The sequence below is a fragment of the Alosa pseudoharengus genome, unplaced genomic scaffold (genome assembly GCF_046254945.1).
Source record: "Alosa pseudoharengus isolate Yale_2024_CS ecotype anadromous, Long Island Sound unplaced genomic scaffold, YU_APseudo_1.1 YU_APseudo_1.1_scf_1, whole genome shotgun sequence".
In the NCBI taxonomy this organism is placed as follows: domain Eukaryota; kingdom Metazoa; phylum Chordata; class Actinopteri; order Clupeiformes; family Clupeidae; genus Alosa; species Alosa pseudoharengus.
In genome coordinates, this window is record NW_027468564.1 from 13,628,495 (window position 1) to 13,651,804 (window position 23,310).

General features: G+C 40.4%; 1 protein-coding gene across 2 annotated transcripts in view; it reads right to left on the reverse strand.

The window, feature by feature from the left end:
- Positions 1-23: 23 nt before the first annotated feature.
- LOC143121457 (NACHT, LRR and PYD domains-containing protein 3-like) overlaps positions 24-23,310 on the reverse strand; it is a 52,126-nt gene continuing 28,839 nt past the window's right edge. Inside the window, exons 7-11 of one of the 2 annotated variants that reach the window (XM_076281826.1) lie at positions 18,389-18,562; positions 11,457-11,633; positions 10,893-11,069; positions 8,568-8,744; positions 24-199 (exon numbers count right to left, since the gene is read on the reverse strand). In XM_076281826.1, the coding sequence (XP_076137941.1) occupies positions 97-199; positions 8,568-8,744; positions 10,893-11,069; positions 11,457-11,633; positions 18,389-18,562 (808 nt within the window). In that variant the 3' untranslated portion in view covers positions 24-96. Of the gene's footprint in view, positions 200-2,492; positions 3,743-8,567; positions 8,745-10,892; positions 11,070-11,456; positions 11,634-18,388; positions 18,563-23,310 lie in introns of those variants that run through there. The other variant, XM_076281830.1, reaches the window with a different exon arrangement.

Consider the following 23,310-nt stretch of genomic DNA (forward strand, 5'->3'; position numbering starts at 1 on the left):
TCACACTGCCACTGATTCTAGAAGATTCTGAAACCGCTGTGGTGAAGCACTCTGTTTCCTGAACTTGTGAAACTGTTAAAGGAACAATTCACCGTTTTATAAAAAAGGGTTGCAAAGCACTGATGAAGCACTTGCAGTGAATCCTTCTCTCCTCAAAGCCACTTCCCACTTCTTCCTCACATCGTTGTCCTTGGGAAACCTTAAAAATTAAAATGGAAGATTTGATACACAAAAACATTTCACAAAGGAGGTCAAGCTTATTTTCTTCCTTCACATTTCTCAGAACCTCTCTTCAACAACAAAAATGTTGATGCATATATGTTGATAATGAACCAAAGTTGCTGAAATTGTGAATAAGCTTGTTTGTCATTTGACAATTATTTCCCAAGATATGCTCATGCGTTTTGTAAAATGCCCTATGGAAACTCCCCATAGGACTTTTGGTTATCCAAAATGCATACTGACAATCAAATGCTATATGAGCCCTTTTGTGTAAAAGCACAAGGAGGAGGGAATTCCATTCGAGGCAGGCCTTCTGTTGAAGAATTTTATATAAAGCCTGCGCTAACAGTAATCCTCCTGCCCCCGATACCACAGCTGTGGATAGTGTGGAATGTGTGTCTCAATTGTCCCCCGCTGACCACCTCACACATTTCTCTAGATTTTGCAACGACCTTACATGACACAATGCCATAAAATGCCAGTTTTTAGGACACAAAATAATGTTTGTAATGATACCAGTTAGGCCTACGTTCAACAGTAACATAAGTGTAATGAGCTATTCATTGTCGAAGGTGCATGGTGAAGTGAAATTCTTACTTTGGAAAACAAACATTTGCCGATATCATTGGATAGGGGATAGGCCTACTTGTTTATTTTTTACGTAGCCTACAATGGCCAGTTCAGACAAAGCAAAAATTACTCATTTTGAAACATTTGTATGGTTATATTGCTTGACTTAAATCCCAGAGAGTAGGCTACCGCACCCCACAGTGATGGGCCTAGCTCTCTTCAGAAAAGTTCCATTCACATGAACCAAAGTTTGGAGGTCAGTTAAATCTATATAATTACCGCTGCAAAATATATAATGACCGCTGTCAATGGCAACAGGTTTTGTGCTTTTGATTCACGTCTTTCATATCACTCCGCAAATAAGTCTGTTCGCTTATTGCAATGGAATTTCATTGAAAGTTAAAATCAGCTAGTAAGACATTGCCACGCAACATCTGAATCTGTATGGCGAACTTTTTATTTTGTCAGCAGAAGCCACGAAACGGTAGTAAAATCATTTTTTAAAGGCCCATTGTGTTAAGTTTCTTTTCTCATTTTGGCAAGTAGCCGTATAATAAGCGGGATAATGTATTGGCAAGTAGCCGTATAATGAGTGGGATAATGTTTTTGGCAAGTAGCCATAATAAGCGGGATAATGTCCGCTGGTAATTATCGGAAAATAAGTCCTGACAGGACGAACAGAACCCTGACGCGCAGAGGAATTACATTACAACACATAATGACCATGTACTATATTCAAAGAGGATTTACATCACAATACATAATGACCATGTACAGTGATGCCAGTAACGTGTTACTTAGTAACACGTTAGTCTATTTTGACCACTTTTTTCGGTAACGAGTGATCTAACGCGCTACTATTTATAAACCAGTAATCAGATTAAAGTTACTTTTCTAAGTCACTGTTACTATTTTTGTCATTTTCCTTAGTAAAAAGATATATTCTTTGCTTTCTTCTTGTCTCGGGGATTAACGTCATGTAGGCTATGCTCATGTTTTCAGCATGAGGACATCTCACGTGTAAAACCACGCAGCGACACAAACGTAAACAACAATGGAGGGAGAGAGAGATGCACGTTTTATCTATACAGTCATTATTTTGACTTTGTGTTAGCTAAACATGACAACATTAAGGTACGTTGTACATTCTGTGCTGGCGACAAAGTGCTGTCTAGCTAGACATCCCAAGTCTCCCGAAGTTTTGGGAGTCTCCCACATATTGATAGCGGCTTCCTGACGCCCGCAAATGACATAAAATCTCCCGGAACCTAGAGCGAACAAGAGCACGCAAGCCACACCGAACTTAAAATCGTGTGTGCATCTGAGTTTAACGCACACACATGGAGAGGGAGAGAGAGAGGAGTGGTGCGTTTGTGCCTGAAGCGCATCCGAGAGCATCCTGGTCTGTTTTGCTAAATCAACCAATCAGTTTTCAGTGTAAGTGCTTATATCTCTTTTCTCCCGAACTTAATTAATCAGTTCAGTCAGTGTATCTAGGAACAGGAGCGTCATGGCAGAGTCCGTGCTCTTCAAAAAGGAACATTTAAGACCCATTTCACACCAGACTACACAAAAGTGTACCCAATTCTCTTATAAGAGTAGCCTAAAACATAATGATAGTCTTGCACACTGCACTGTTTGTAACAGTGACTTTAGCATTGCTCACGGCGGGTTAAATGATTGCAAAAGACTTGTTGAGGTGAGTTTAACAAGTGTCATTTCATTTGCATATTATTCAGGCCTATACTAGATGGCTAGTTGCCAAGGCTTCATGAAAAGGCCAAACTACCAAAATCTACATATTTTACTATCACAATTTCTATCAATTGGCCTTCCTTATTTGGTGTACTGACTAGACTGAACAAACATCTGAATTTCAGTATCTAAGTAGGTTAGGTTGGGATGTCTGCTATACATTGTTGACATTACTGTTAAAATGCACTTACAGTACAGTGAGTATTGGCAAAACCGGTTATCATCATCACGAGCTAGGCTAAACACAGGAGAGTCCATTCAAAAGTGTGAAATCATACAGAAACACAAGTATCAAATCAAAGGTTAAGGTCCCTCTTTGTCATTTTCCCCTCACACCACTCACTCACTAATATCATCAAAGATTGGAAATATACTCAAAACTCAATTTGGCTCCTACACCACTACTGGCAATCCCCATTCACACACACACACACACAGGCTTTTGCTATGCCTGCAACAGAATCGTGGAGAATGACAGGAAGTGAGTGGGAGAGAGAGTCAGGGTGGGATCCGGAAAGGACCCCGGAATGGGAATCGAACCCGGGTCGCTGGCGTACAGTGCAGGTGCCCCAGCCAGTTGTGCCACGGACGGGGACACGCACACACTTTTAACAACAGTATCCATATAGTTACATATATAAGGGAGCAATACAATCCTAATAAAGATGTATTTTACAACAGATGGTGATTGATGTTGATACAGTGTCCACCCCAGTCCACATGGTTTCATACATGACAAAACAATACCAAATAGATACAACAGATCCTGACATTCACACAATGTCCACCCCAGTCCAGTCCACATGTCCATATGGTTTCATACATGACAAAACAATACCAAATAGATACAACAGATCCTGACATTCACACAATGTCCACCCCAGTCCATATGTCCATCTGTGCACATGTTGGAGCGTGACTGGTCCTCCTCTTCTCCATTCATCTCACTGCTGAGCTCCTCAGACCATATCCAGACGCTCCCCAATGCTGCTAGTTTGTGTGTGTGAGTGTGTGCTGCTGGTCTGTGTGTGTGTGTGTGTATGTATTTGGCTGGTGTGTGTGTGTGTCCTGCTGGTGTGTGTTGGATCCCACCCTCATGTCATGAGCTTCTGCACCACCATCCACCCTCAGGGCGCAACCATAATTTATACACTCTACAAAACATTATCTCCGATAATCCCATTGATCAAACCACCTGCAGGACAAAGGAGAGAAGAGGATCATCAATCAGTGTCCATGACAACCGTCTCCCAGTGAGCCAGACTGCATGAGAGACAGAGGGCTCTATTGTGACATCATTAACAGTACCATAACAAACACATTCACACATTTGACACACTGCAGCAGAAACAGGAAGTCCAACACCACTGGTCCAATCACAAGCACTTAGAGAGTGGCGTGGGACTCCACCAATAGGGATGGCTGCACATTCCCTTCATGGTGTTTGTGACCTGACTTGTGTTCAACAGTCCCTCACTGGCCTTGAACCTGTGACCTTGGGCATGGGAGCCTGAGACACACTAAGATCAATAGGATTTGGACTCTCACTGGCATTACAGCCTATTGGATTTGTGTTTACACTCAAACATTTGGCATCTCAGAAACAAGACACAGAATGACAGACAGAAAGAAAGACAAACATTAAAGAAATAAAGAAATGGATGACAAGAGGAAAAGGGAGGGGGGGGGGATGGGCTGAAGCAGAAGGACTAGGGCTGGGCGATAAAACGATAGCGATATGTATCGCAATAGACATGTAATCAATATCAATAAAAAATATGTTTGATAGAACATTCGATAATTAAAAGCAACACACACCTCCCGCCTTTCGTTGTCCATAAATAAATAGGCTAAATATATCTTGCATTTTAGCTAGTATGTGCAACTCTACCAGAGTAGGCGATAGAAGTAGGCCTACCTCAACACAGACTACCAATGAATCCTTGCCCCGTGCACTCTCTCTCTCTCTCTCAACAGCCGCATCCCTCCTCAGCATGCACATGTAATCCAAACATTCACAATCGCGCAAGACGACTGGCTAAATTGCTATTAAATCCGGTTAGCATCATTAGCACGCTGCACTAATTTGTTCAAAACTGTTGCATTCAAATTGACTGCTAAGTTCTAATCATCTCAATCCCGATGCAAATGGAAAAGTATTTTCCAAGACTCAAACGGGCCTGTCCCAAGGAGAAAAAGTATTAATTTGAAACTTAACCCTCTAGGCGCCACAGTCGACTATAGTCGACAAGATGCGGTACTGAATAAAACGGCCGATTTAGTCAAATAGGGTGTCATATTTCGTTCGACTTCCACTCCACTAGATGGCAGACATGTCATACGTCATCCTCGAAAAAAGGGCACGCTTTAAACAAAACTTTCGCGCTACAGCTGCAGTGAATCAGTGCGTGCAATACCGGAGCTAGTGTGCGTGTGAGCTACTTTATCAGAGCGATACTGTCAACGTCAGCGAGTATTTGCATTAGATTATCGTCTAATGGCATCAAAAAAGTTTACCTGAAATGAAGTGTTGGGTCTTCTATTCGCTGACCCTGATTCTGAAGGGGAATATCTGCCTTCAGAAAATAACGGTGATTCGTTTAGTGAGGCTTCAGATGCGTCCCTGCCTTGCAATGATGCAGCTGGACAAAGTGAGAGTTTACTCCCTAGTTTAGCTTACACCAAGCACAAACGTTGAATCGTTTGCCCAATGTCACTGGTGGGAATAATGTTTCACGGGTTCGGAGTGTTCATCGGGAAGTTAGCAGGGTGTTAGTGGTGTGGCGAACGAGGCTGGAGGTAGCCTAATGTCCGCGCTAGCTTCTGTCTTCTGAACGTGTGCCTCTCCACAATCGCGGCGACGGTAAGAGCCTTTGTCTAATGCCACTGGGTATGTTAGACGAGGTCGAAGTGCTCATAGGACAGTTAGGGGGTAACGTAGTGGCAGTGTGGGGAGTCGCAATGAGAATGACAGTAGGCCTAGTCCGAGCTGCGCAAATTCTCTCCAGTCGGCGCGCGCGAGGCATATCTAGCCATGCTGCTCGCATGGTGGAGGTGGTGACACGCTCTCTCCCTCTCCCACACACACACACACACACACACACACACACACACACATTAGGTCATGCATAGTCTATCACAAGATGATGGGAATGCCGGCCCTGTATGGATAGGGATAGGGAGTCATTATCTCTACAGCAAAAGGCCTGCTACATAAAAAAAAAAATGTCAGCCATTTATTAGTAATGATTTACACTGTTGATTTGCTATCTATTTCCCTGATCATTTAGGACATACACTATGTGTTCCTTTTTGTGTGTTCATGTCCTTGTGATGTCGTCCTCTTAGAATTATAAGGTTCTATCTGACATTTTTGTCAAAATTGAGTTATTGACGTATTCTTATTCTGTGACACCTTAAGAAGATGAGGTGAGGTGTTTCTTGTAGTTGTATGCATTTTTGGACATTATATCTAAAGAGGTTTGTTCCACTTATCAGTATAACTCTATGGAATTCAAAGACTTTGAAGCTCAATATCTCAGAACTACTCAGAACGTAGATAGAACCCTATAATTCTAAGGGGACGATGTGTGTGTCTTTGTCAGCTAAAAAAAAAAAAAAAAAAACATCAACAAAAACAACAAAAAGAAAAAAAATACTAACATTGTCTCTTGTCTTGTCTCGTCATCTCACTCCTGATCTGTGCCTTGCCGTGGCAAATGAGCTTTTGAACTAAACAGGTCTTGTCTACTTGTGTTTGTGTGTCATCTGAATAATATATATGTGCCCCATACATGGAATCAGAGTGCCTACTGTATGTAGTAAATGGAAAATCTCTACAGCAAAAGGCCAGTCTACCGCTACATGCATTTGGTTTGTTTCTGCCATTTATTAGTAATGATTTACACAGTTTGTTCACTACTTACTATTTACCTGAGCATTCAGTATTGTGCAATATAGTATACAGAAGGTGAGGGACATTTTGGGGGGAAAGAAGTGGTGCATTTTATCATTCAAACATGCGACTTTTCATGAAAATTCTATAATCCAAGATGGCCGCCACCATATGACGTCATAATATGCAAATTAGATATAAACATTTATTTTCTACATAAACTTTGGGTCATCCTTAATATTTCTCTAATTTACAGAAAGTCTCTATCTCTTATCACTTTTAAGATATAGCCTTTTGAAATGAAGATGTCAAAATTGATCGTTTCAGAAAAAAACCTCTGGCGCCTAAAGGGTTAAACACATGTAGGGAAACTGAACAGTCTAACCAGTAGACTATGATAAACAAATTAAGCTATACTTTGTTTACAATATTTCCAGGCTTCAACCAGTGCTGCTTTTCATTCAGACTTATGTGCATATTTATTTATTTGAGAGTTTTTCATGATTATGTTGCTATTTCTTTTCCCTGTTTGCTTTGATTGATAACTGAGGTGATTAAAATCAGAGGAAGGTTAAGTTTAAAATAAAAGTGTTTAAATGTAACTTTTTTTTCTTCTGGTCCTTATCTGAAATAAAAAAAAAATCAATAATTATCGATATCGACTGATATGAAATACTTATATCGTGATACAGTTTTCAGTCATATCGCCCATTCCTAAGAAGGACACAACCACACATATGAGGTGTGTGTGTGTGTGTGTGTGTGTGTGTGTGTGTGTGTGTGTGTGTGTGTGTGTGTGTGTGTGTGTGTGTGTGTGTGTGTGTGTGTGTGTGTGTGTGTGTGTGTGTGTGTGTGTGTGTGTGTGTGTGTGTGTGTGTATAAATGAGATGAATTCCTGAATTTCCCCTTGGGGATCAATAAAGTATCTATCTATCTATCTGAAGTGGTATGTTGGGCTGCTGGTGATGTGTTTATTGTAGGGCTGTCAATCGATTAAAAAAATGAATCTAATTAATTACATACTCTGTGATTTAAAAGTAAATGTTCAAATCAATGATCTAGTCAGCACATTTTCTTCTCTCTCCTTCATTTTACAGTCTAATGGTTACTGACTACAACGGCTCGGGGTCAAAGGTCATACGGAATCGATTAATCTGCTTCATTTTTTTTTTAACAGTTATTTTTTCTCAAATGAATTAATCGAAATGAATCAGTTATTTTGACAGCCCTAGTTTATTGGTGTGTGTGGGTGTGTGTGTGTGTGTGTGATGGGCTGCTGGTGATGCTGGTGGTGATGCTGCTGGTGATGCTGGTGACAGATGGATGGACGTGTAAAAGCCTGGAAAAACCAGCCCTGGCCACAAAATGTGAACACTTGTTTCAATCGTCCCGGCACAGACATGTGTCACAATAGCTTGTTTTGCTTTCCATATGAAAGTCTGGGATTGTGGAGAACACTAAATGGTCTACTGAATAAGCATTAAGTCGAACCTTTAAATGAAAAACACTCATTAATAATCGAAAAAATGTAACTGCTAATGAAGTTTACTTTTGCCCACCAAAACTTGTTTATCGCCTGTAACTCTGTGATAAAATGACATAGCAGGAAGATATTAGGCTGATAAAAGGGGATTAACATGATCTATGTTTTGACCGAAGGACGTCTGTCTATCATCATTACACTCGGAGAAAACTGGAATGTTTCATTCGTCCCGTGTTTCAATTGTCCCGGCTCTCCACTACAATACTATAGTGTCTGTTGTACAATACTAGTGTGTCTGTTGTACAATACTATAGTGTCTGTGCAATAACTTTAAAAAACAAACAGAAAACAGTGATTAAGGCATTTGTTGAGAAGGATGTTCTCTGCAGGATTCACAGGTAAACTATTTAATCGCTCTGATTGGTTAATTCTATCCAATTGTGTGCAGAGGCATTTTTTCCCCTGTATCGGTTGAAACACGTCCCATAATCACATCCCAATGCTTCGGTTCCAGACTCAAATTCTGAATAGAATCTATGTCAGGCTACAAAAGCAGAGGAACACAGAGAGAGGACAGAAAATGAAAGACAGGCATGTTGGGTCTAATAAAGACCTGAGTGACATGTTTAGATATTTACTCACTTTAGTTTCTCCAGTTTACAGTGTGGGTCCTTCACTAGAGCACAGAGCGGCTCTACAGCTGATGCACTAATATGGTGATTGTACCCCAGGTCCAGCTGTCTGAGATTTGAGGAGGGAGACTTAAGAGCAGAGGCCAGATAGGAACAGCTCTCATCGGTCAGATCACAGCTATACAGCCTGAAACAGAGTTAAACATCTGAATATTAATCACCAATCCTCTACACACACACACACACTAGTGTTGCACGGTGTATCGATACTAAAAAGGTATCGCGATGCCTTCACACAAAAAACGATACGATTTCAGACGTTTTTAGAATCGATACTTTATTAAAATAATAACGTTCTGTGTCTGTGTCAACTGCTGCTCTCACTGCTCCTTGCACGCATCTAGGCAAGTGGGCGTGTCTTTGCAGGCAGCTCTGAGTGAGTGAGTGGGCAGCCAACGTCAACATAGTTCTTTGCCGACAGTTCTAGGCCTTGTGGATAAAACAAAAGGTGCAGTGAAATCTGCAACTATTTCGGATACATCGCGAATAGTGAAGGCAAGCCATCAGGTACACAAAGTCATTTAAAAGCAGTAGGCTACGCATGGAACTTGGCTAAACACCTCGCAGACATATCCCAACATTTTTAAAGAGTTCAAAGAACGACAGGTTAACGATTATGCTATAGAAAACACGACTACATGGTTAGTGCCAAGTTCTTCTCTTATGTTTTAGTCTAGCCTGAGTGAAACGAGTATGGTTATCTGGGATAAAGCGAACCTTCCTTCATCCATGAATTTTGACGAGACATAACGAGCTGTAATCATTTTGACGAGACATAACGAGCTGTAATCATAGGGTGCTAACGTGATGAAAGCGCAATGTTCACGCCAGAATAACATTACCATAATTGTAAACAATCTATTTCATGTTCGGTCAGTAGCCTAATACTGGTAATATTTGTCATGGCATGTAGACTGCAATTTGTTCAATAATTATTGCCCAGATGTAGGATAGGCTACCCGAAATGCGCTAATTAAAGCCCACAGCATAATACCACCAAAGCGTGTTGAGTCCTAATAATAGCGGCTTGTTACAGTACGTGGTAGCAAATCATGTTATCAAAGAAATAGACGTAATGTAGGAATGCACACAGATATATTGCAACAGGTAATGGTGTAGGCCTATCTGACGAAGACCTGAGTTGTTGGAACGTCGTACTTGTACACTGGGCGCAAAGAAGACTATCCTCACATTTTCCCCTTTGCAACTGTCAAAGAAATCCCATGAACACGGGAAGGCCTAGGGTAGCCTATACTGTACATCAGATGGCCTAAAGATTAGGCCCCTCTGCATAGCATTCAGTGATTTGCATGCAGTAATTTTAACACTGACCTTGATCTAGCCTAGTTTGGCTATTTAAAGCTACTTTATTGCCAAAACACAACACAATGTAAATGAACTGTAACAAACAATAAAGGACTTAATCACACAAAGTAGGCCTACTATTTTACTCACTGCTCCAGGTTAATGTGTGCTTCAATGTGTGACCTGTGTGTTCACTAATTCACGGATGGGATACATGCAGAGACCAAATTCCTTGTATACCAAAGTATACTTGGCCATAAAACCTGATTTACATTACATTTTACACAATTCAAGCGAATTAGGTTGGTAATGTATGTAGTCTCAGAGTAGGTTACACTTTACGGTAAGTGTACATGAATTAATTCATGATTTATGTATTACTTCATTCATTAATATCTAATTAATCATCAGGAATTTACTGAGTTCATAGTTTGTCATTTGTCAAATGAACTATAACAAACAATAAAGGACTTAATCACACAAAGTAGGCCTACTTTTTTACTGACTATAAAAAAATAATAATTATGTAGGAAGTTTAGAAGTTTAGAACCCAGAATTGACCTACACACTACAAAAGTGCACCATATTTAACACAAATGACTCAATACACTTGGAGGAGGTATGAGTCCTTTCTTCTCCAGATATCTTAGGATTTCGCCGTAGTATCGTTTTAGTATCGAGCATCGTGATATTTATGGCAGGTATCGTATCGAAGTCATAATTTTGGTATCGTGACAACACTAACACACACACACACACTCACTCACTCACTCACTCACACTCTCTCCATCTCTCTCTCTTGCATAAACTCATGCTCATTCTCACAAACACACACACACAGACACCCTCCTTCACACACACAGACATACTCTCCTCCCCATCTCTAACACAAACACACACCATCCCTAGCACACACACAAACACACTCACACTTCTCTCACACAAACTCACTACATGAAGTGATGCTTACCATAGTTCCTCCAGTTTGCAGTTTTGATGACAAAGAGCAGAACATAAAAGTTCTACTCCTGAGTCCAGCAGTTTATTGTAACTCAGGTCCAGCACTCTGAGATTTGATGAGTGTGATGTCTTCAGTGCAGAGGCGAGATAGGAACAGCTCTTATCGGCCAGATTACACTCAACCAGCCTGAAACAGAGTTAAACATCTGAATATTAATCACCAATCCTCTACTCTCTCTCTCTCTCTCTCTCTCTCTCTCTCTCTCTCTCTCTCTCTCTCTCTCTCTCACACACACACACCACTCTCTCTTGAAAACACAGAGACACATTCTAACACTTTCTTTCTCACACATTGTACACACTCTTCTTCCTTACCCCTCCCTAACACAAACACACACTCTCACCACTCACTTTCATATATACACACACACACACACAAACAAATTATCCCCCCCCTCCTCACACACACACACACAACCTGCTGTCTATCACCTCCACCACCACCACAACACATTCACTCTCCAACACACACACATCCTCCATACACAAACTCACTACATGAAATGATGCTCACCATAGTTCCTCCAGTTTGCAGTTTTGATGACAAAGAGCTGAACATAAAAGTTCCACTCCTGAGTCCAGCAGCTTATTCTCACTCAGATGCAGCACTCTGATGTTTGATGAGCGTGATGTCTTCAGTGCAGAGGCGAGATAGGAACAGCTCTTATCGGTCAGATTACAGTTATCCAGCCTGAAAGAGAGTTAAACATCTGAATATTAATCCCAAATCTTCTACACACACACTCACACACATCATACATGGGTTACATTGCGTTCACCAGGGTCGGAGTGGAGCACATTTTACTTCTTCACATATTGTATAGTGTAGCCTACGCGAGCAAGGCAAGATAGCTTCTAAGATACCACATGTTTTCAAATTTTTTTTTTAATTATTACACCACTAAGAACAACAACAGAAACAATGACAGGTCCAGACACAACAAACAATAGGATAAATAACAAAATAAATACATTGAACAACAGAGAAATACATATATAGACAAAAACAAAAAGGGGAGAGGGTTATTGGAAACTATGGAATGTTTTTATTAAATAAATAAATGAAATATGAAATAAATAAATGAAATATGAAATAAATATTTAAAAGTTTAAATAAATAAATAAAAAGTTAAATAAATAAATAAAATGTGAAATAAATAAATAAACATTGACATTTACATTTACATTCCATATGCACGGTCATGCAATGTGCCATGAAATAAATAAATACGTCAGTCACCCATCAAGGCGGGACCTAACCACTGATTGCTGCCTGAAATAACACGAAGTGATCGATCCAGCTCTGAGTCAGACTGTACTGGCTTGCTACCTGTGAACCACACTGGACTAAGGACATAGCTCAGACTTGTATCATAACTCACGAAACATACAACAAGGATTTCATTCTAAATTCATACTTTTGGGAAGATATCAGGCGTGAAAGCGTTCTGTCATATGATGGGTCTGTTTGCTGAGGGTTGATAGACATGCTAGCCTATGTGCACATCTAGAGCTAGCGCTAACAGTTAGCACAAGCGTTAGCTAGTTATCGACATCTACAGAAAGCGAACTTCTATCTATGGCAAACGACTTTGCTATTGCTTCTATTTATAGTAGGGTGCCCAGACGTCCCAGTTAACTTCACTTGAGCTGAATTCACCTCATTTGTTATATGATACATAAACAATAAAGCTTGAGATGCCCATGCCGTGAACTCTTATTATGTGAGTGTCAGTGCCAGCTTGCTAGCAGCTACATTGCCCAAGCAGTGTCCACAACTTTCCAGAGACTTTTTAGTTCTCAGTATGAGGGTATAACTTAGCAGCCGACAAGGATTTTTGACAGCACTAGATGCTATGCTTTAACATCATGATAACTCACAGCCAAGAGTTAGCAACATAGAACACACAATCTTTCTGAATGAAAATGCCTAGGTTATGGCTGTTAGCAGTATCACTAGCTTTTAGCTTCTATCAATGACTTTATTCTGATCAGCCAATCATGCTCACAAAGTTTGATTTTTTTTTTTCGGGCAGCAACCAATCAGCGGCTAGGTCCCGCCTTGATGGGTGACTGACGTATTTATTTATTTCATGGCACATTGCAAGACCGTGCATATGGAATGTAAATGTCAATGTCAGTGTATATGGTTTTTACATGTAATCTTTTATTTATTTATGTATTTAAAAAATTTTTATTTATTTAACTATTTATTTAATCTTTTATTTATTTATTTCATATTTCATTTATTTATTTCAACTTTTAATTATTTATTTCATATTTCATTTATTTATTTAATTTTGGCACAAAAAACATTCCATAGGAAACAGGCGCAGTAATATGTCTTAAGTAAATGTTTAAAATATCCAAGTGGAATAAAAACAGAGCGCTTGGTTTCTTTTTGAAGGAGGTTCCAACACCAGGGGGCAGAGTAGCTAAAAGCCATATTCCCAAGTTTTGTAGCAACGTGTGGTATGGTGCACACTGCACAGTGTTATTGAGATTATAATTACTGTGATTCCAGATGAACAGGCTAGAGAGATACTATGGAGACAAAGCGACAAAATAATCTATATAGACCAGGGCCCAAATTCACAAAGCATTTTATCTTACCACCTAAATCACACTAAAATATTTTAGCTAGGAGTTGTCTCTTAAGTGATTCACAAAGCCTTTCAGACCTACTCTTAGTAAGGAAAAATGACAACTCCTAAACTAAGAGTGAGTCTTCGTTGCTATGGATGACGTCATTGCTCAAGCACAAGCTTGACTGAAGTAACCACCTTGATTGGCTGATGATTGTAGCCTTGATTGGCTGATGATTTTAGCCTTTAAATTCTTTGTGAATACGGGCCTTGCTCTATAAGCACCTTATGTCTGTTTGGAAGTGTTTTGAGAGCCTATTGAAGCATCTAAGAATAAAGTAATATCCACCACATCCAGTGTTTGTAAATATAACTGAACCTATTAAATGTAGCTGGATAATCATGATCGCATGTCTCTTATTGCCACATTACAATCATTTTAGCAACGTCAGTGTTTCCCCTAGATATTTTTCCAGCAGCAGTGCTGCTGATCGTAGGAAGCCCCCCGAAAAAAAAGAAATTGACAGATTGAGTTACAAATTATGTCTGCTAATAAACTTAAACATAAACACAAACAAACGTGATCTCCTGTGGAATCCCTGACTGCGTCTTCAATGTTAGCCTACTATTATTTGTTGACATTAAACCTGAACGAACGGCAGCTGTTCCTAAGTTTTTTTTTAATTGGGCAACTTTTTTTGCAGTGGCGCTTGAATTCCAGGAGCGGCGCTGCGCCGCTGCTGAATACATTGTTGGGGAAACACTGAATATTTTCATATTTTGGCTGTGTCTCCCAGTGCAGTCTCAAGAGCATGGAGGAGATTACAGAGATGTATGAGAGCTGGGCAGCAGGACCAGTATCTGCTCCTTTGTGTAAGAAGGAACAGTAGGAACCCTGCCAGAGCCCTACAAAATGACCTCCAGCAGGCCACTGGTGTGAATATCTCTGACCACACTGTCAGAAACAGACTTCATGAGGGTGGCCTGAGGGCCCAATGGCTTCTAGAGGGAACTGTGCTCAATGCCCAGCAACGTGGAGCTGAATTGGCCTTTGCCATAGAACATAAAAATGGCAGGTCTGCCACTGGCGCCCTGTGCTTTTCATCAGTCCATTCATTCCTATCACCCAGTCCATATCAGTATAGACATCCAGCATGATGTTTTTCCCCAGTCAAGTGATCATTCGGCAATCTAGAGTAATTCTGATTAATTGCCTTTGACGGCTGAGAGCTGTCCTGGTCATTCGAAAATCAGATGAGTTACCCTCATTTATTTGTGCTTTTCTTTCATGCCGGAAGGGAAAGGCTCATTGACTGCATTGTGGACGAGTGGAACAGGGTCTGGCTGAAGAGTTTTAGCCAACAAGTAATTAAGTGTGCTTGCTGAAAGCAGCACACTTATTGTTCTTTTTAAGTTTTCTTATTCCTGTAAGCCCAATTTTTCGTCAGCTCCTGCTCCTAGACCTTTTGGGATATCGCCACCGGTCCAACTCTGGAACGTCCGGCCGGAACCGGTGTAGTGTGGAAATTGAAAATGATGTCACTGACCCTTGTCATTCTTCCGCCATATTGGATTGAATAGAAAGCGAAACTAAAGTTTCACATGTCACAAATTTGGTCCGAACTTCACGAAACTTGACGTACATGATCCTTGGACCAAGCCTCACAAAAGTTACAGAAAGGATTTTTGATTTTCAGAAGCGGTTGCCCGTCACAGCTAAACGAAATCGGCGGCGAAGCTCCGAAACAGGAAGTTGTCCATATCTCAGGAATACTGTCACTTATCGATACCAAATTTTGTATATGAACTCGGGACTCCAATGTGAGGGTGTATAAGCTAAAAAAAAAGACAATATTCCAAAAGTTTCCAGCATTTGGCAAACCACCCACAGGTATTTGGTAACTCTCACCATCCACCTCTGCACCATTCACCTTCTATCACAATGCCTTCCAAGTATGCTCAATGTCTCTGGGTAGCCACAATGTCTCCAGGCAACCTTGCCCAATCATGAAATCCTTGCTCTGCCATGGGATAGTATGGACTTACGAACTGAAATAGCAAGGAGAACAGTAGCTATATATAGCTTACATAATAGAGTTGTTTTCACATTGACGGTATTCAAATTAAATTTTTCATTATTGCTAAATATCATGATGGGAGAGTATTATTAAAAATGTTACAAGTATGCAAATGCATATGTTTACGGGCATTTAGGTTTTACTGTGTTGTTTTGTTGTAAAGACATGCAAGGCATTCTGGGCCATAATGAACAGTGGTCGGCAGCACTCCATAGGCTACTTATTAATATGAATAGGTGTTTCTGTAAACCTAGGGACAATAAACAGCTATCTCTGTTACAAAAACGAGCTGGTAATCGCTCATTGAAGAGGGAACTATGATAAAAAGATTGTTTTCCTAAAAGCATGGAGTTGACGAAAGAATAAACAAGCAATGTCACGTTAATGTTAAATAGCCTAGAACGACATCTGAATGCTAGGTGGCAACCTTGTATTACATTTCACTAGTGTAGCCTACTTGAAATACGGTGTGAGATTCACAAGTAAGGAAGGTGCAAATATTATGTAATTTATCATGGGAAATTATTGGAAATGTTATTTCTTGTTTATTCTAATTGCAAACCACACACATCCATTCGGAATCACACGCACACATTTAATACTGAAAGAGTATCATTTCGTTTATTTGATGTTGCCTAGCAACACAGCCTTCAGAGCAAAGATTCTAGAACAGGGCTTCAGAGAGACACGTTTTGAGTTTGTGGCCAAGAACCTAAAATATCGGTTTCCATGTGCTGGATGGTGTGCGTCCTTTATGAAAGTAAGTGTTTTATACAGTTAACGTTACAGACATAATGAGTCATGTTGTAGTGGTCAACATAAATGTGCCCCTTCTGTTATTAGCATGCTAAGCGGAGAAGCATGCTAAGCAGAGATTTAGTATCATTAATTTCTTGTGTGGCTAGCTATAGGGAGGAGATGTATGTTGCTAATTGGGATTTATGTTGTTTAGCGTAATGCCATTTGATATGAGATGCTTGCACTCGTAACTTCGTCACGTGTAACTTTAGGTCTGCTATTTTTTTTTACTAACAGTAATTCATGAAGCACTTTAGATCTAAAAGTAGCACCTACGTCTGTGACAGCTTAAAAGAAGTGGCAAGGACTCCTAACGCGATGTTTTGAAATGCGTCTACTATTGTCTACAGGAGCTTCCAATCGCGAGGGAACTTGCATTGTAGGCATAACTAAGGGATGCAATAACACCACCAGCAACCAAAACTAGCCTACTCATTGTCAACATGTACATGAAATGTAATGTTTCATGTGAATCAAATTAAAATGTTTTCTTTGCAAACGTAGGCATAGGCGTATGGTGACAGATTAATTTAATAATGCTGCTGTGTGAATCACGGTAAGCGTGAATGAAGTGGCCACTTCTTAATGGGACCCACTGTATGGAAGTGGGCTAAGTAAAATAGAGATGTTTTAAATAAGATAAGGTTAATCAGAATTCTACGATATGCCCGCTTGACAACGGCAGAGATAGAACTGGCCTTTGGCCATAGCAACCATCCATTTAAAACGACTGGCCTTCGTAGCAACCAAAGATCTGAGCTGTGTTGCAATGTGAGGCAAAGTATAGAAAGGTGATGAAACATACAGAGACAGGTCAAGAAATATAGTGCAATGTAGACAGTAGTATACAGTTGATTTACAGACGGTGGTTTAGAGTAATATGAAGTATTCCTTTATTCTGAGATAGGCTACATCAATAGGCTCTCAAAACAACCCCAGGCTCACAAAACAATCCCAAACAGACATAAGGTCTTTATAGAGCAAATCTATATAGATTATTTGTTAAATAAACCAGTAAAACATAATTTGTGGGATGGAATATATAACATTCACACTCATAGCTCATATTTTTTTTTTAATAAATCAGTGAAAAAGTATCCTGACAAACAAGCAGCTTTTTAATGCCTTGGTCATATTTCATAATTTCAATTCCTCTGTAGGTTACCTGATAGCCCAGTTTGAGAGGCGCAAGACCCGTGACATTATTTATTTTTTGCAGCCAATCACTGCTGTCATTTTATTTTATTGATTTGATTTCATAGAAGCTAAATTCGAAGGCAGGCCAAAGGTAAAATCCAACGAATCGCATTCAACCCGCAAGCCAATAGTTGAATAGCCCTCTCCTAGAGCTTTTGAGATATTGCCACTGCTCCAACATTGAAAGGCACTGTTACAATGCCTGGATCAAGCCAGGTTCAGCATAGCGTATGCCACTGTCCACTCACGTTGCTGACCGGACCAGGGCAAGCACACTTTCGCAGTTCCCGCCGGAAATGCAGTCTAGTTGACGTTTGTTATTCTAAAAACCTATTGGTTGAATAATACACAAATGTTACAACATGTCCTGGACTACCCATTAATCAGGACAATCATCCTAATCTTGCTGTAACCACACACTGCTAAAGCCTTTATCTCAGTGCTGCCTGTTTGTACATACAACTCCATGATTTAGACGCGCACATAGCAAAACATATACGCCTGAAGTGTGAGCAAAAGCGTTAATACATCTGGCCCAGAGTATTATCATTCACAGGAAATAAAATGGGAAGGGAGAAAGTTCACATTACTAACCTCAGTGTCTCCTGTCTGATGCACTGCATTTCAGAAATACAGTATACACACATCACTGAATGTGAGATTAAATATCAGTATAATTCAGATGACAAAAATTGGTCATCACCAGAACAATCACTTTTACAATCTGGATGATGTTCCTCATGTCTTAATTAACCATATACCAGAGCAACTGATTTCACATGACTAACCTCAGTATGTCCAGTCTGCAGTTAGTGTGCTTCAGTCCAGCAGACAGCAGCTCCGTTCCAGAATCCTCTAGGGGATTATCGCTCAGGTCCAAGTCTCTCAGCAGTGAGTTTTCTGACTGGAGAGCTGATGATATTTCCTTACAGGAATCTCCACTGAGACCACAGTCCTCCAGGCTACAATGAGAGGACAAATATATAGCCTTGTTATTCCAACTCCTTGTTACATTACTTTACTTTACTTTTTACTTTATGGAAGCAATTTGTAGTTTTGCAGTGAGTTTGTTTTCACAATTTCCATAGAATAAAACTGAAGGTCAAAACGATGAGCACATTCTAAGTGTCTGCCGGAATTTGGACAAGAGAATGCCAAGAGTGTGAAAAGCTGCCATCACAGCAAAAGGTGGCAGCTTGGAAAAACCTAAAATATAAAATATTTTGCTTTATTACTTTTACATTGTTTGTGTGCTTAGTACATAATCTCGTGTGTAACATTTCATAGTTTTGATCCTTCAAGTTTGTTCTACTATGTAAAAACTAAGCCACAATTGAGTAGGCCTGTCCCTTCTCTGTTCCTATGAAAGATCATGAATGTAGCTCTGCTTAAGTCTCCAATACCACTAAATAAGGGATAATGTATAGAACGCCGGTCATTATTGGGAAAATAAGTCCCGACAGGGCGAACCGGACCCCGACGCGCAGTGGACTTATTATGACCGCAGCTAGCGAAACGGTCATATAGGGATTGTCAAAGTTTTTTTTTGACTGGTGTTCTATACATTATCCCGCTTATTACACGGCTACTTGTCATCTACTTCCTGAAATTTTGGTCAACGATACCCGGGACACCGAAACACCGGGACACATGAAATTTGGTGGGTATGTAGCCCCACTAGACTTTTACGGAAAAATTTTGTTTGGTACCCGGGGGCCACTCCCCCACCGTGCTGGGCCCCCCGAAACCCAAAAAATTCAGTTTTTCCTAAATAACTACCTGAACCGTGGCACTGAGGATGAAGAATTTTTTATGGTATGTTGGTCTCAAGGGCCCACATCAACCTGGCCCATAATCACTCATGAAAATGCAATATCATTCTGCTTTAATCGCCCCTATCTTCAGTTAAGATGTTCAGAACTGCACCAAATTTTATGTGTATGATTAACCTGGCATTCTCTGGGGGTATGCCAAGTTTCGTAGAATTTCATCCATGGGGGGGGTCTAAAACAATTTAGGTTATGTGTACATTTAGTGACTGTACACTCATTGGCCTGTAGATGGTGGTGCACACATATACACATGCACACACACACAGACACGCACATACTATCGGTATCGGCAATTAGAACAGCCGATACATAATTACAAATTCAGTAGGATTAAAGGAAAGCCAAATATTCATCATCATCATCATGGCTGCATTTCCAGTATTGGCGATAAGTAGTCGTTTGTCCACTAGATGGCGCATCGTTGCAGTGGGACGTAATTTTGTTGGAAGTTAAGAGGGTTGGAAAAACAATGGACGCCTCCTGCAAGGACTGTAGTTTACCGCAGAGAACGTCTGCCTAAGGCCTAGGATAGGACGATTTTCACATGAAATGTAATTCCCATTTCTTCTTGAAACCGAAATAAATCTGAGAATGTTTATCGGACATGCTTGGTTTTTACTGCAGGTACGTTAATCTTATAATATCAATAAGGACCTAGGTACAATAATGTTACCGTTAGCATTGGTTGAGTGATGGAGGCCAATTTGATTGCATTTGTAGAAAACTATAAATGCGGTTATACCAAGCAAATTGATAGCACTGTAATTGTATCTTTCGACTGTCATCTCATTCTGGCCTACTAACAAGCTAAGTAAGTTAGCCACAACGTTCCCTAATGATGGTTTTCTAATGGAAAATATACCTGAAAGATAACCTGTCTATGATGCAAACACCGGGCTGGGACATTTCTGCTTGCTAAATAGGTTTTTTTCTGCTGTTGATTTGGTCACAGTCCTTGGTGGTCCTGTCAGTGCTTTGTAAAGTGTTGCATTAAGACCACAAAAAGTCTCAAAACTTTCATTCATTCCCAAACACCCACTAGGCTACTTCAATACTCTATTTTCAAAATTAACGCACCCGTGATGATCTACATCTAAACCAAATATTTTAGAGCGCACTTTTGAGAGATGTATCCAAGGCAGGGCTGTACACAAAATCGTAATATTATTTGTTGCACGTGCTACAAAAATCATTCTGTGCAATGGATGATTTACCAACGTTACACTGGTCTGATACAGTTTTGCCTATGGCTATACATGTGTGAGACTGAGATGCCTGTTTTTTTTTTTTTAAGTGCGTGCAGGGTGTGAGAGGGGAATCAATGTGCTTTGATTCCAGCTTGGTAGTTGTAGTCTGTGAGATTAAAAAGCACGTGTGTGTGAATTATCCAAACAATGACACCTTCATTATGGCTTTCATTATGGCTGCTTTAGCAACAAACCTTAAGCTACTGTGTAGTGGGTCCCATTTAGAAGTGGCTACTTAATTCGCGCTTTCCGTGATTCACGGAGCTGCGTGAATTTTATTAGAACTTTTCGCCACGATGTGGCAGCTTAAGTCCGCTTGATACTGTAAGGCGTAAGCCATTGGTTTCCAAAGGAGATTTTATGTGTCGCCAGCATAGCCTATTGACAATTTATGTTGTAAATAGGCCTACCTTATAGCCTGGGAAAAACCCAGACGTACTTCCGGCAAATTCGAGATTCGCTCTAAAAGTCCGTCTGGCCAAGAACCCATTCTAGCCCATTTCCAATTTTCCTAGATCTAGGCACCAATCAGAACCCTTGAGGCGGGCTTTACACGATGACGATAGCGCACCCTGTTGAAGAAGCCGGGGCTTTAAAAAAAAAAATCATTGATGGTTGCTGCCGCTTGTTTGAAGCTGCTACAGTATCACGTTGGTTTAAGACAGGGAGTTAGACGTTTCTTAACTGCTTCTTTATGTTGGAATATGCAACATTGTACAAACATGTAAGGGCTACCTATGTGCTCTCTGCAACAGTGGTAGGCTACTGAAAACGGTTTCATATTTTGTTCATTTATAGGCCTACAGTAGCTGGACAGGTAGCCGACAGAAAACACATAGGCTACTTTTGAATTGGTGTGCTATGCGAGCATAACTCGAATGCTACACTTCAGCGTTTGCATTGAAACAATTCCGGCATAATTGCTTTGAACGTTTCAGTCACTCGTCCCCCATTCCTGCTTTATATGTCCCGGTCAGCCAGAAAGGACGAATGAAACAAAATGCTCGTTTGAACGTGAACGGTTTTGTTCAGAGCTGAAAATGCAATTGTGTTCGACAGAGGGCAGATGTAAGTTGCTAGTGACATATTAGCTTTCAGTGTGGCACGATGTCTTTGTAAATTAGTTAATTAAAAAGTGGTTAATTCTTCCTGCTTCTCCCTACAAACAGACAGTGTTGCAAATTGTGTGTTTTCGTCACTCTGTCTCTTTCGTTGCTCTGATTGGTTTTTGGCCTCTCCTATTGCGTCCGAGGCATTTTGATCGGCGTCCGTTTGGGAACGCCCTTTGGAAATGGGCTGTGAACGAACCTTCCCCAGACCCACTCTCAGTTATGACTGAGAAGGGTCTGGTTTTTACCGGGCTACCTACCTTAGAGCGTGGATATCTCAATCGGAAAATTAAACAATATCGGCCGCCTACCATGGACTAGGCTGGGTTATTTTTTGATTTCTTAAAAGATTGAGCTTGGTCTAGTGAAAGCCAGACTAGCCATGGACCTCAGTTACACAATGCAAGGGAACATGAATCAGCCTATATTTGCACAAACAATAACGGACAACAGCTCTTCAACTTGGCCCGTTCAAATGTGTATGAACAGTCTAGCGGCGCATTTCATGAAGGCCCATTTGGACATGTCAGTTATTTGCACCACTGGTTAGATGTAAAACTGCATTTCATTTCAGACTACTGGTACTTAATTTGTGCATTGACAATAAAGTATCACATGAACTAAAGATGACTAATATCTTATGTAGAAGAAGAAACATTCACAAAAAATCCATCCATCCAAAAATGACCTTTGTTTTTGATAGCTGTTGAAAACTGCATGGAACTGAGAGAGATGTTTTTGTTTATTAATAAATAAATAAATAAATAAAAATATAACATTATGCTGATACCTTCTGCTTTTCCCAAATACAATGTAGTCTACAGGTGTAAGTGACCTTTCATCAATCCAGTTGCAATGGATGAACTGTGATGAACTGCCCTACTTGTGATTGTTAAAAGGTTTATAACGGTTTATAACAATGCTACAACTTTTTTGGCTATTCTACAATCTATTCAACTTTGCAGCGCCAGTAGGCTACTTTCTGTGCAGCCGCACACAAACACACAGGCACGCCAAACAAGCATACACAAACGTTTCAAGAGTGGGGGATGGAGTAAAAGATGGAGATAAATTGATTAGTGTGATTTATTTTCGCGGAACGGATGTACAGGACTGAGCGGCGGTCATATTTTGTACCGCTATGCGGTACATCTAGTTTTTTTCCAGAGGTCCTTTCCTCGGAAACAATGACCTCTAGAACTTTGGGAAATCCCATTCAAGTCAATGGAGCATTCTACTTTCTTTGTGAAGAGCCGTGTAATAAGCGTTTATATCACCCCTCATATTCAGAGTTTATTCAACAGCTTCAGGTTGGTCAGAATTCAGCACTGACACCCACGACTGACACCACCACACACATTTTGTGATAAGTTACTCGGCACACATGCTTCACATATGCACTCCAGTATTATGCTGTGTGCACTTGGTGAGCTCTACTGCACACACAGGCTTCACATACTGTATGCACTCCAGTGCTGTCCTGTGTGCACTCGGTGACTGTCACTGGATGATTAAATATCAA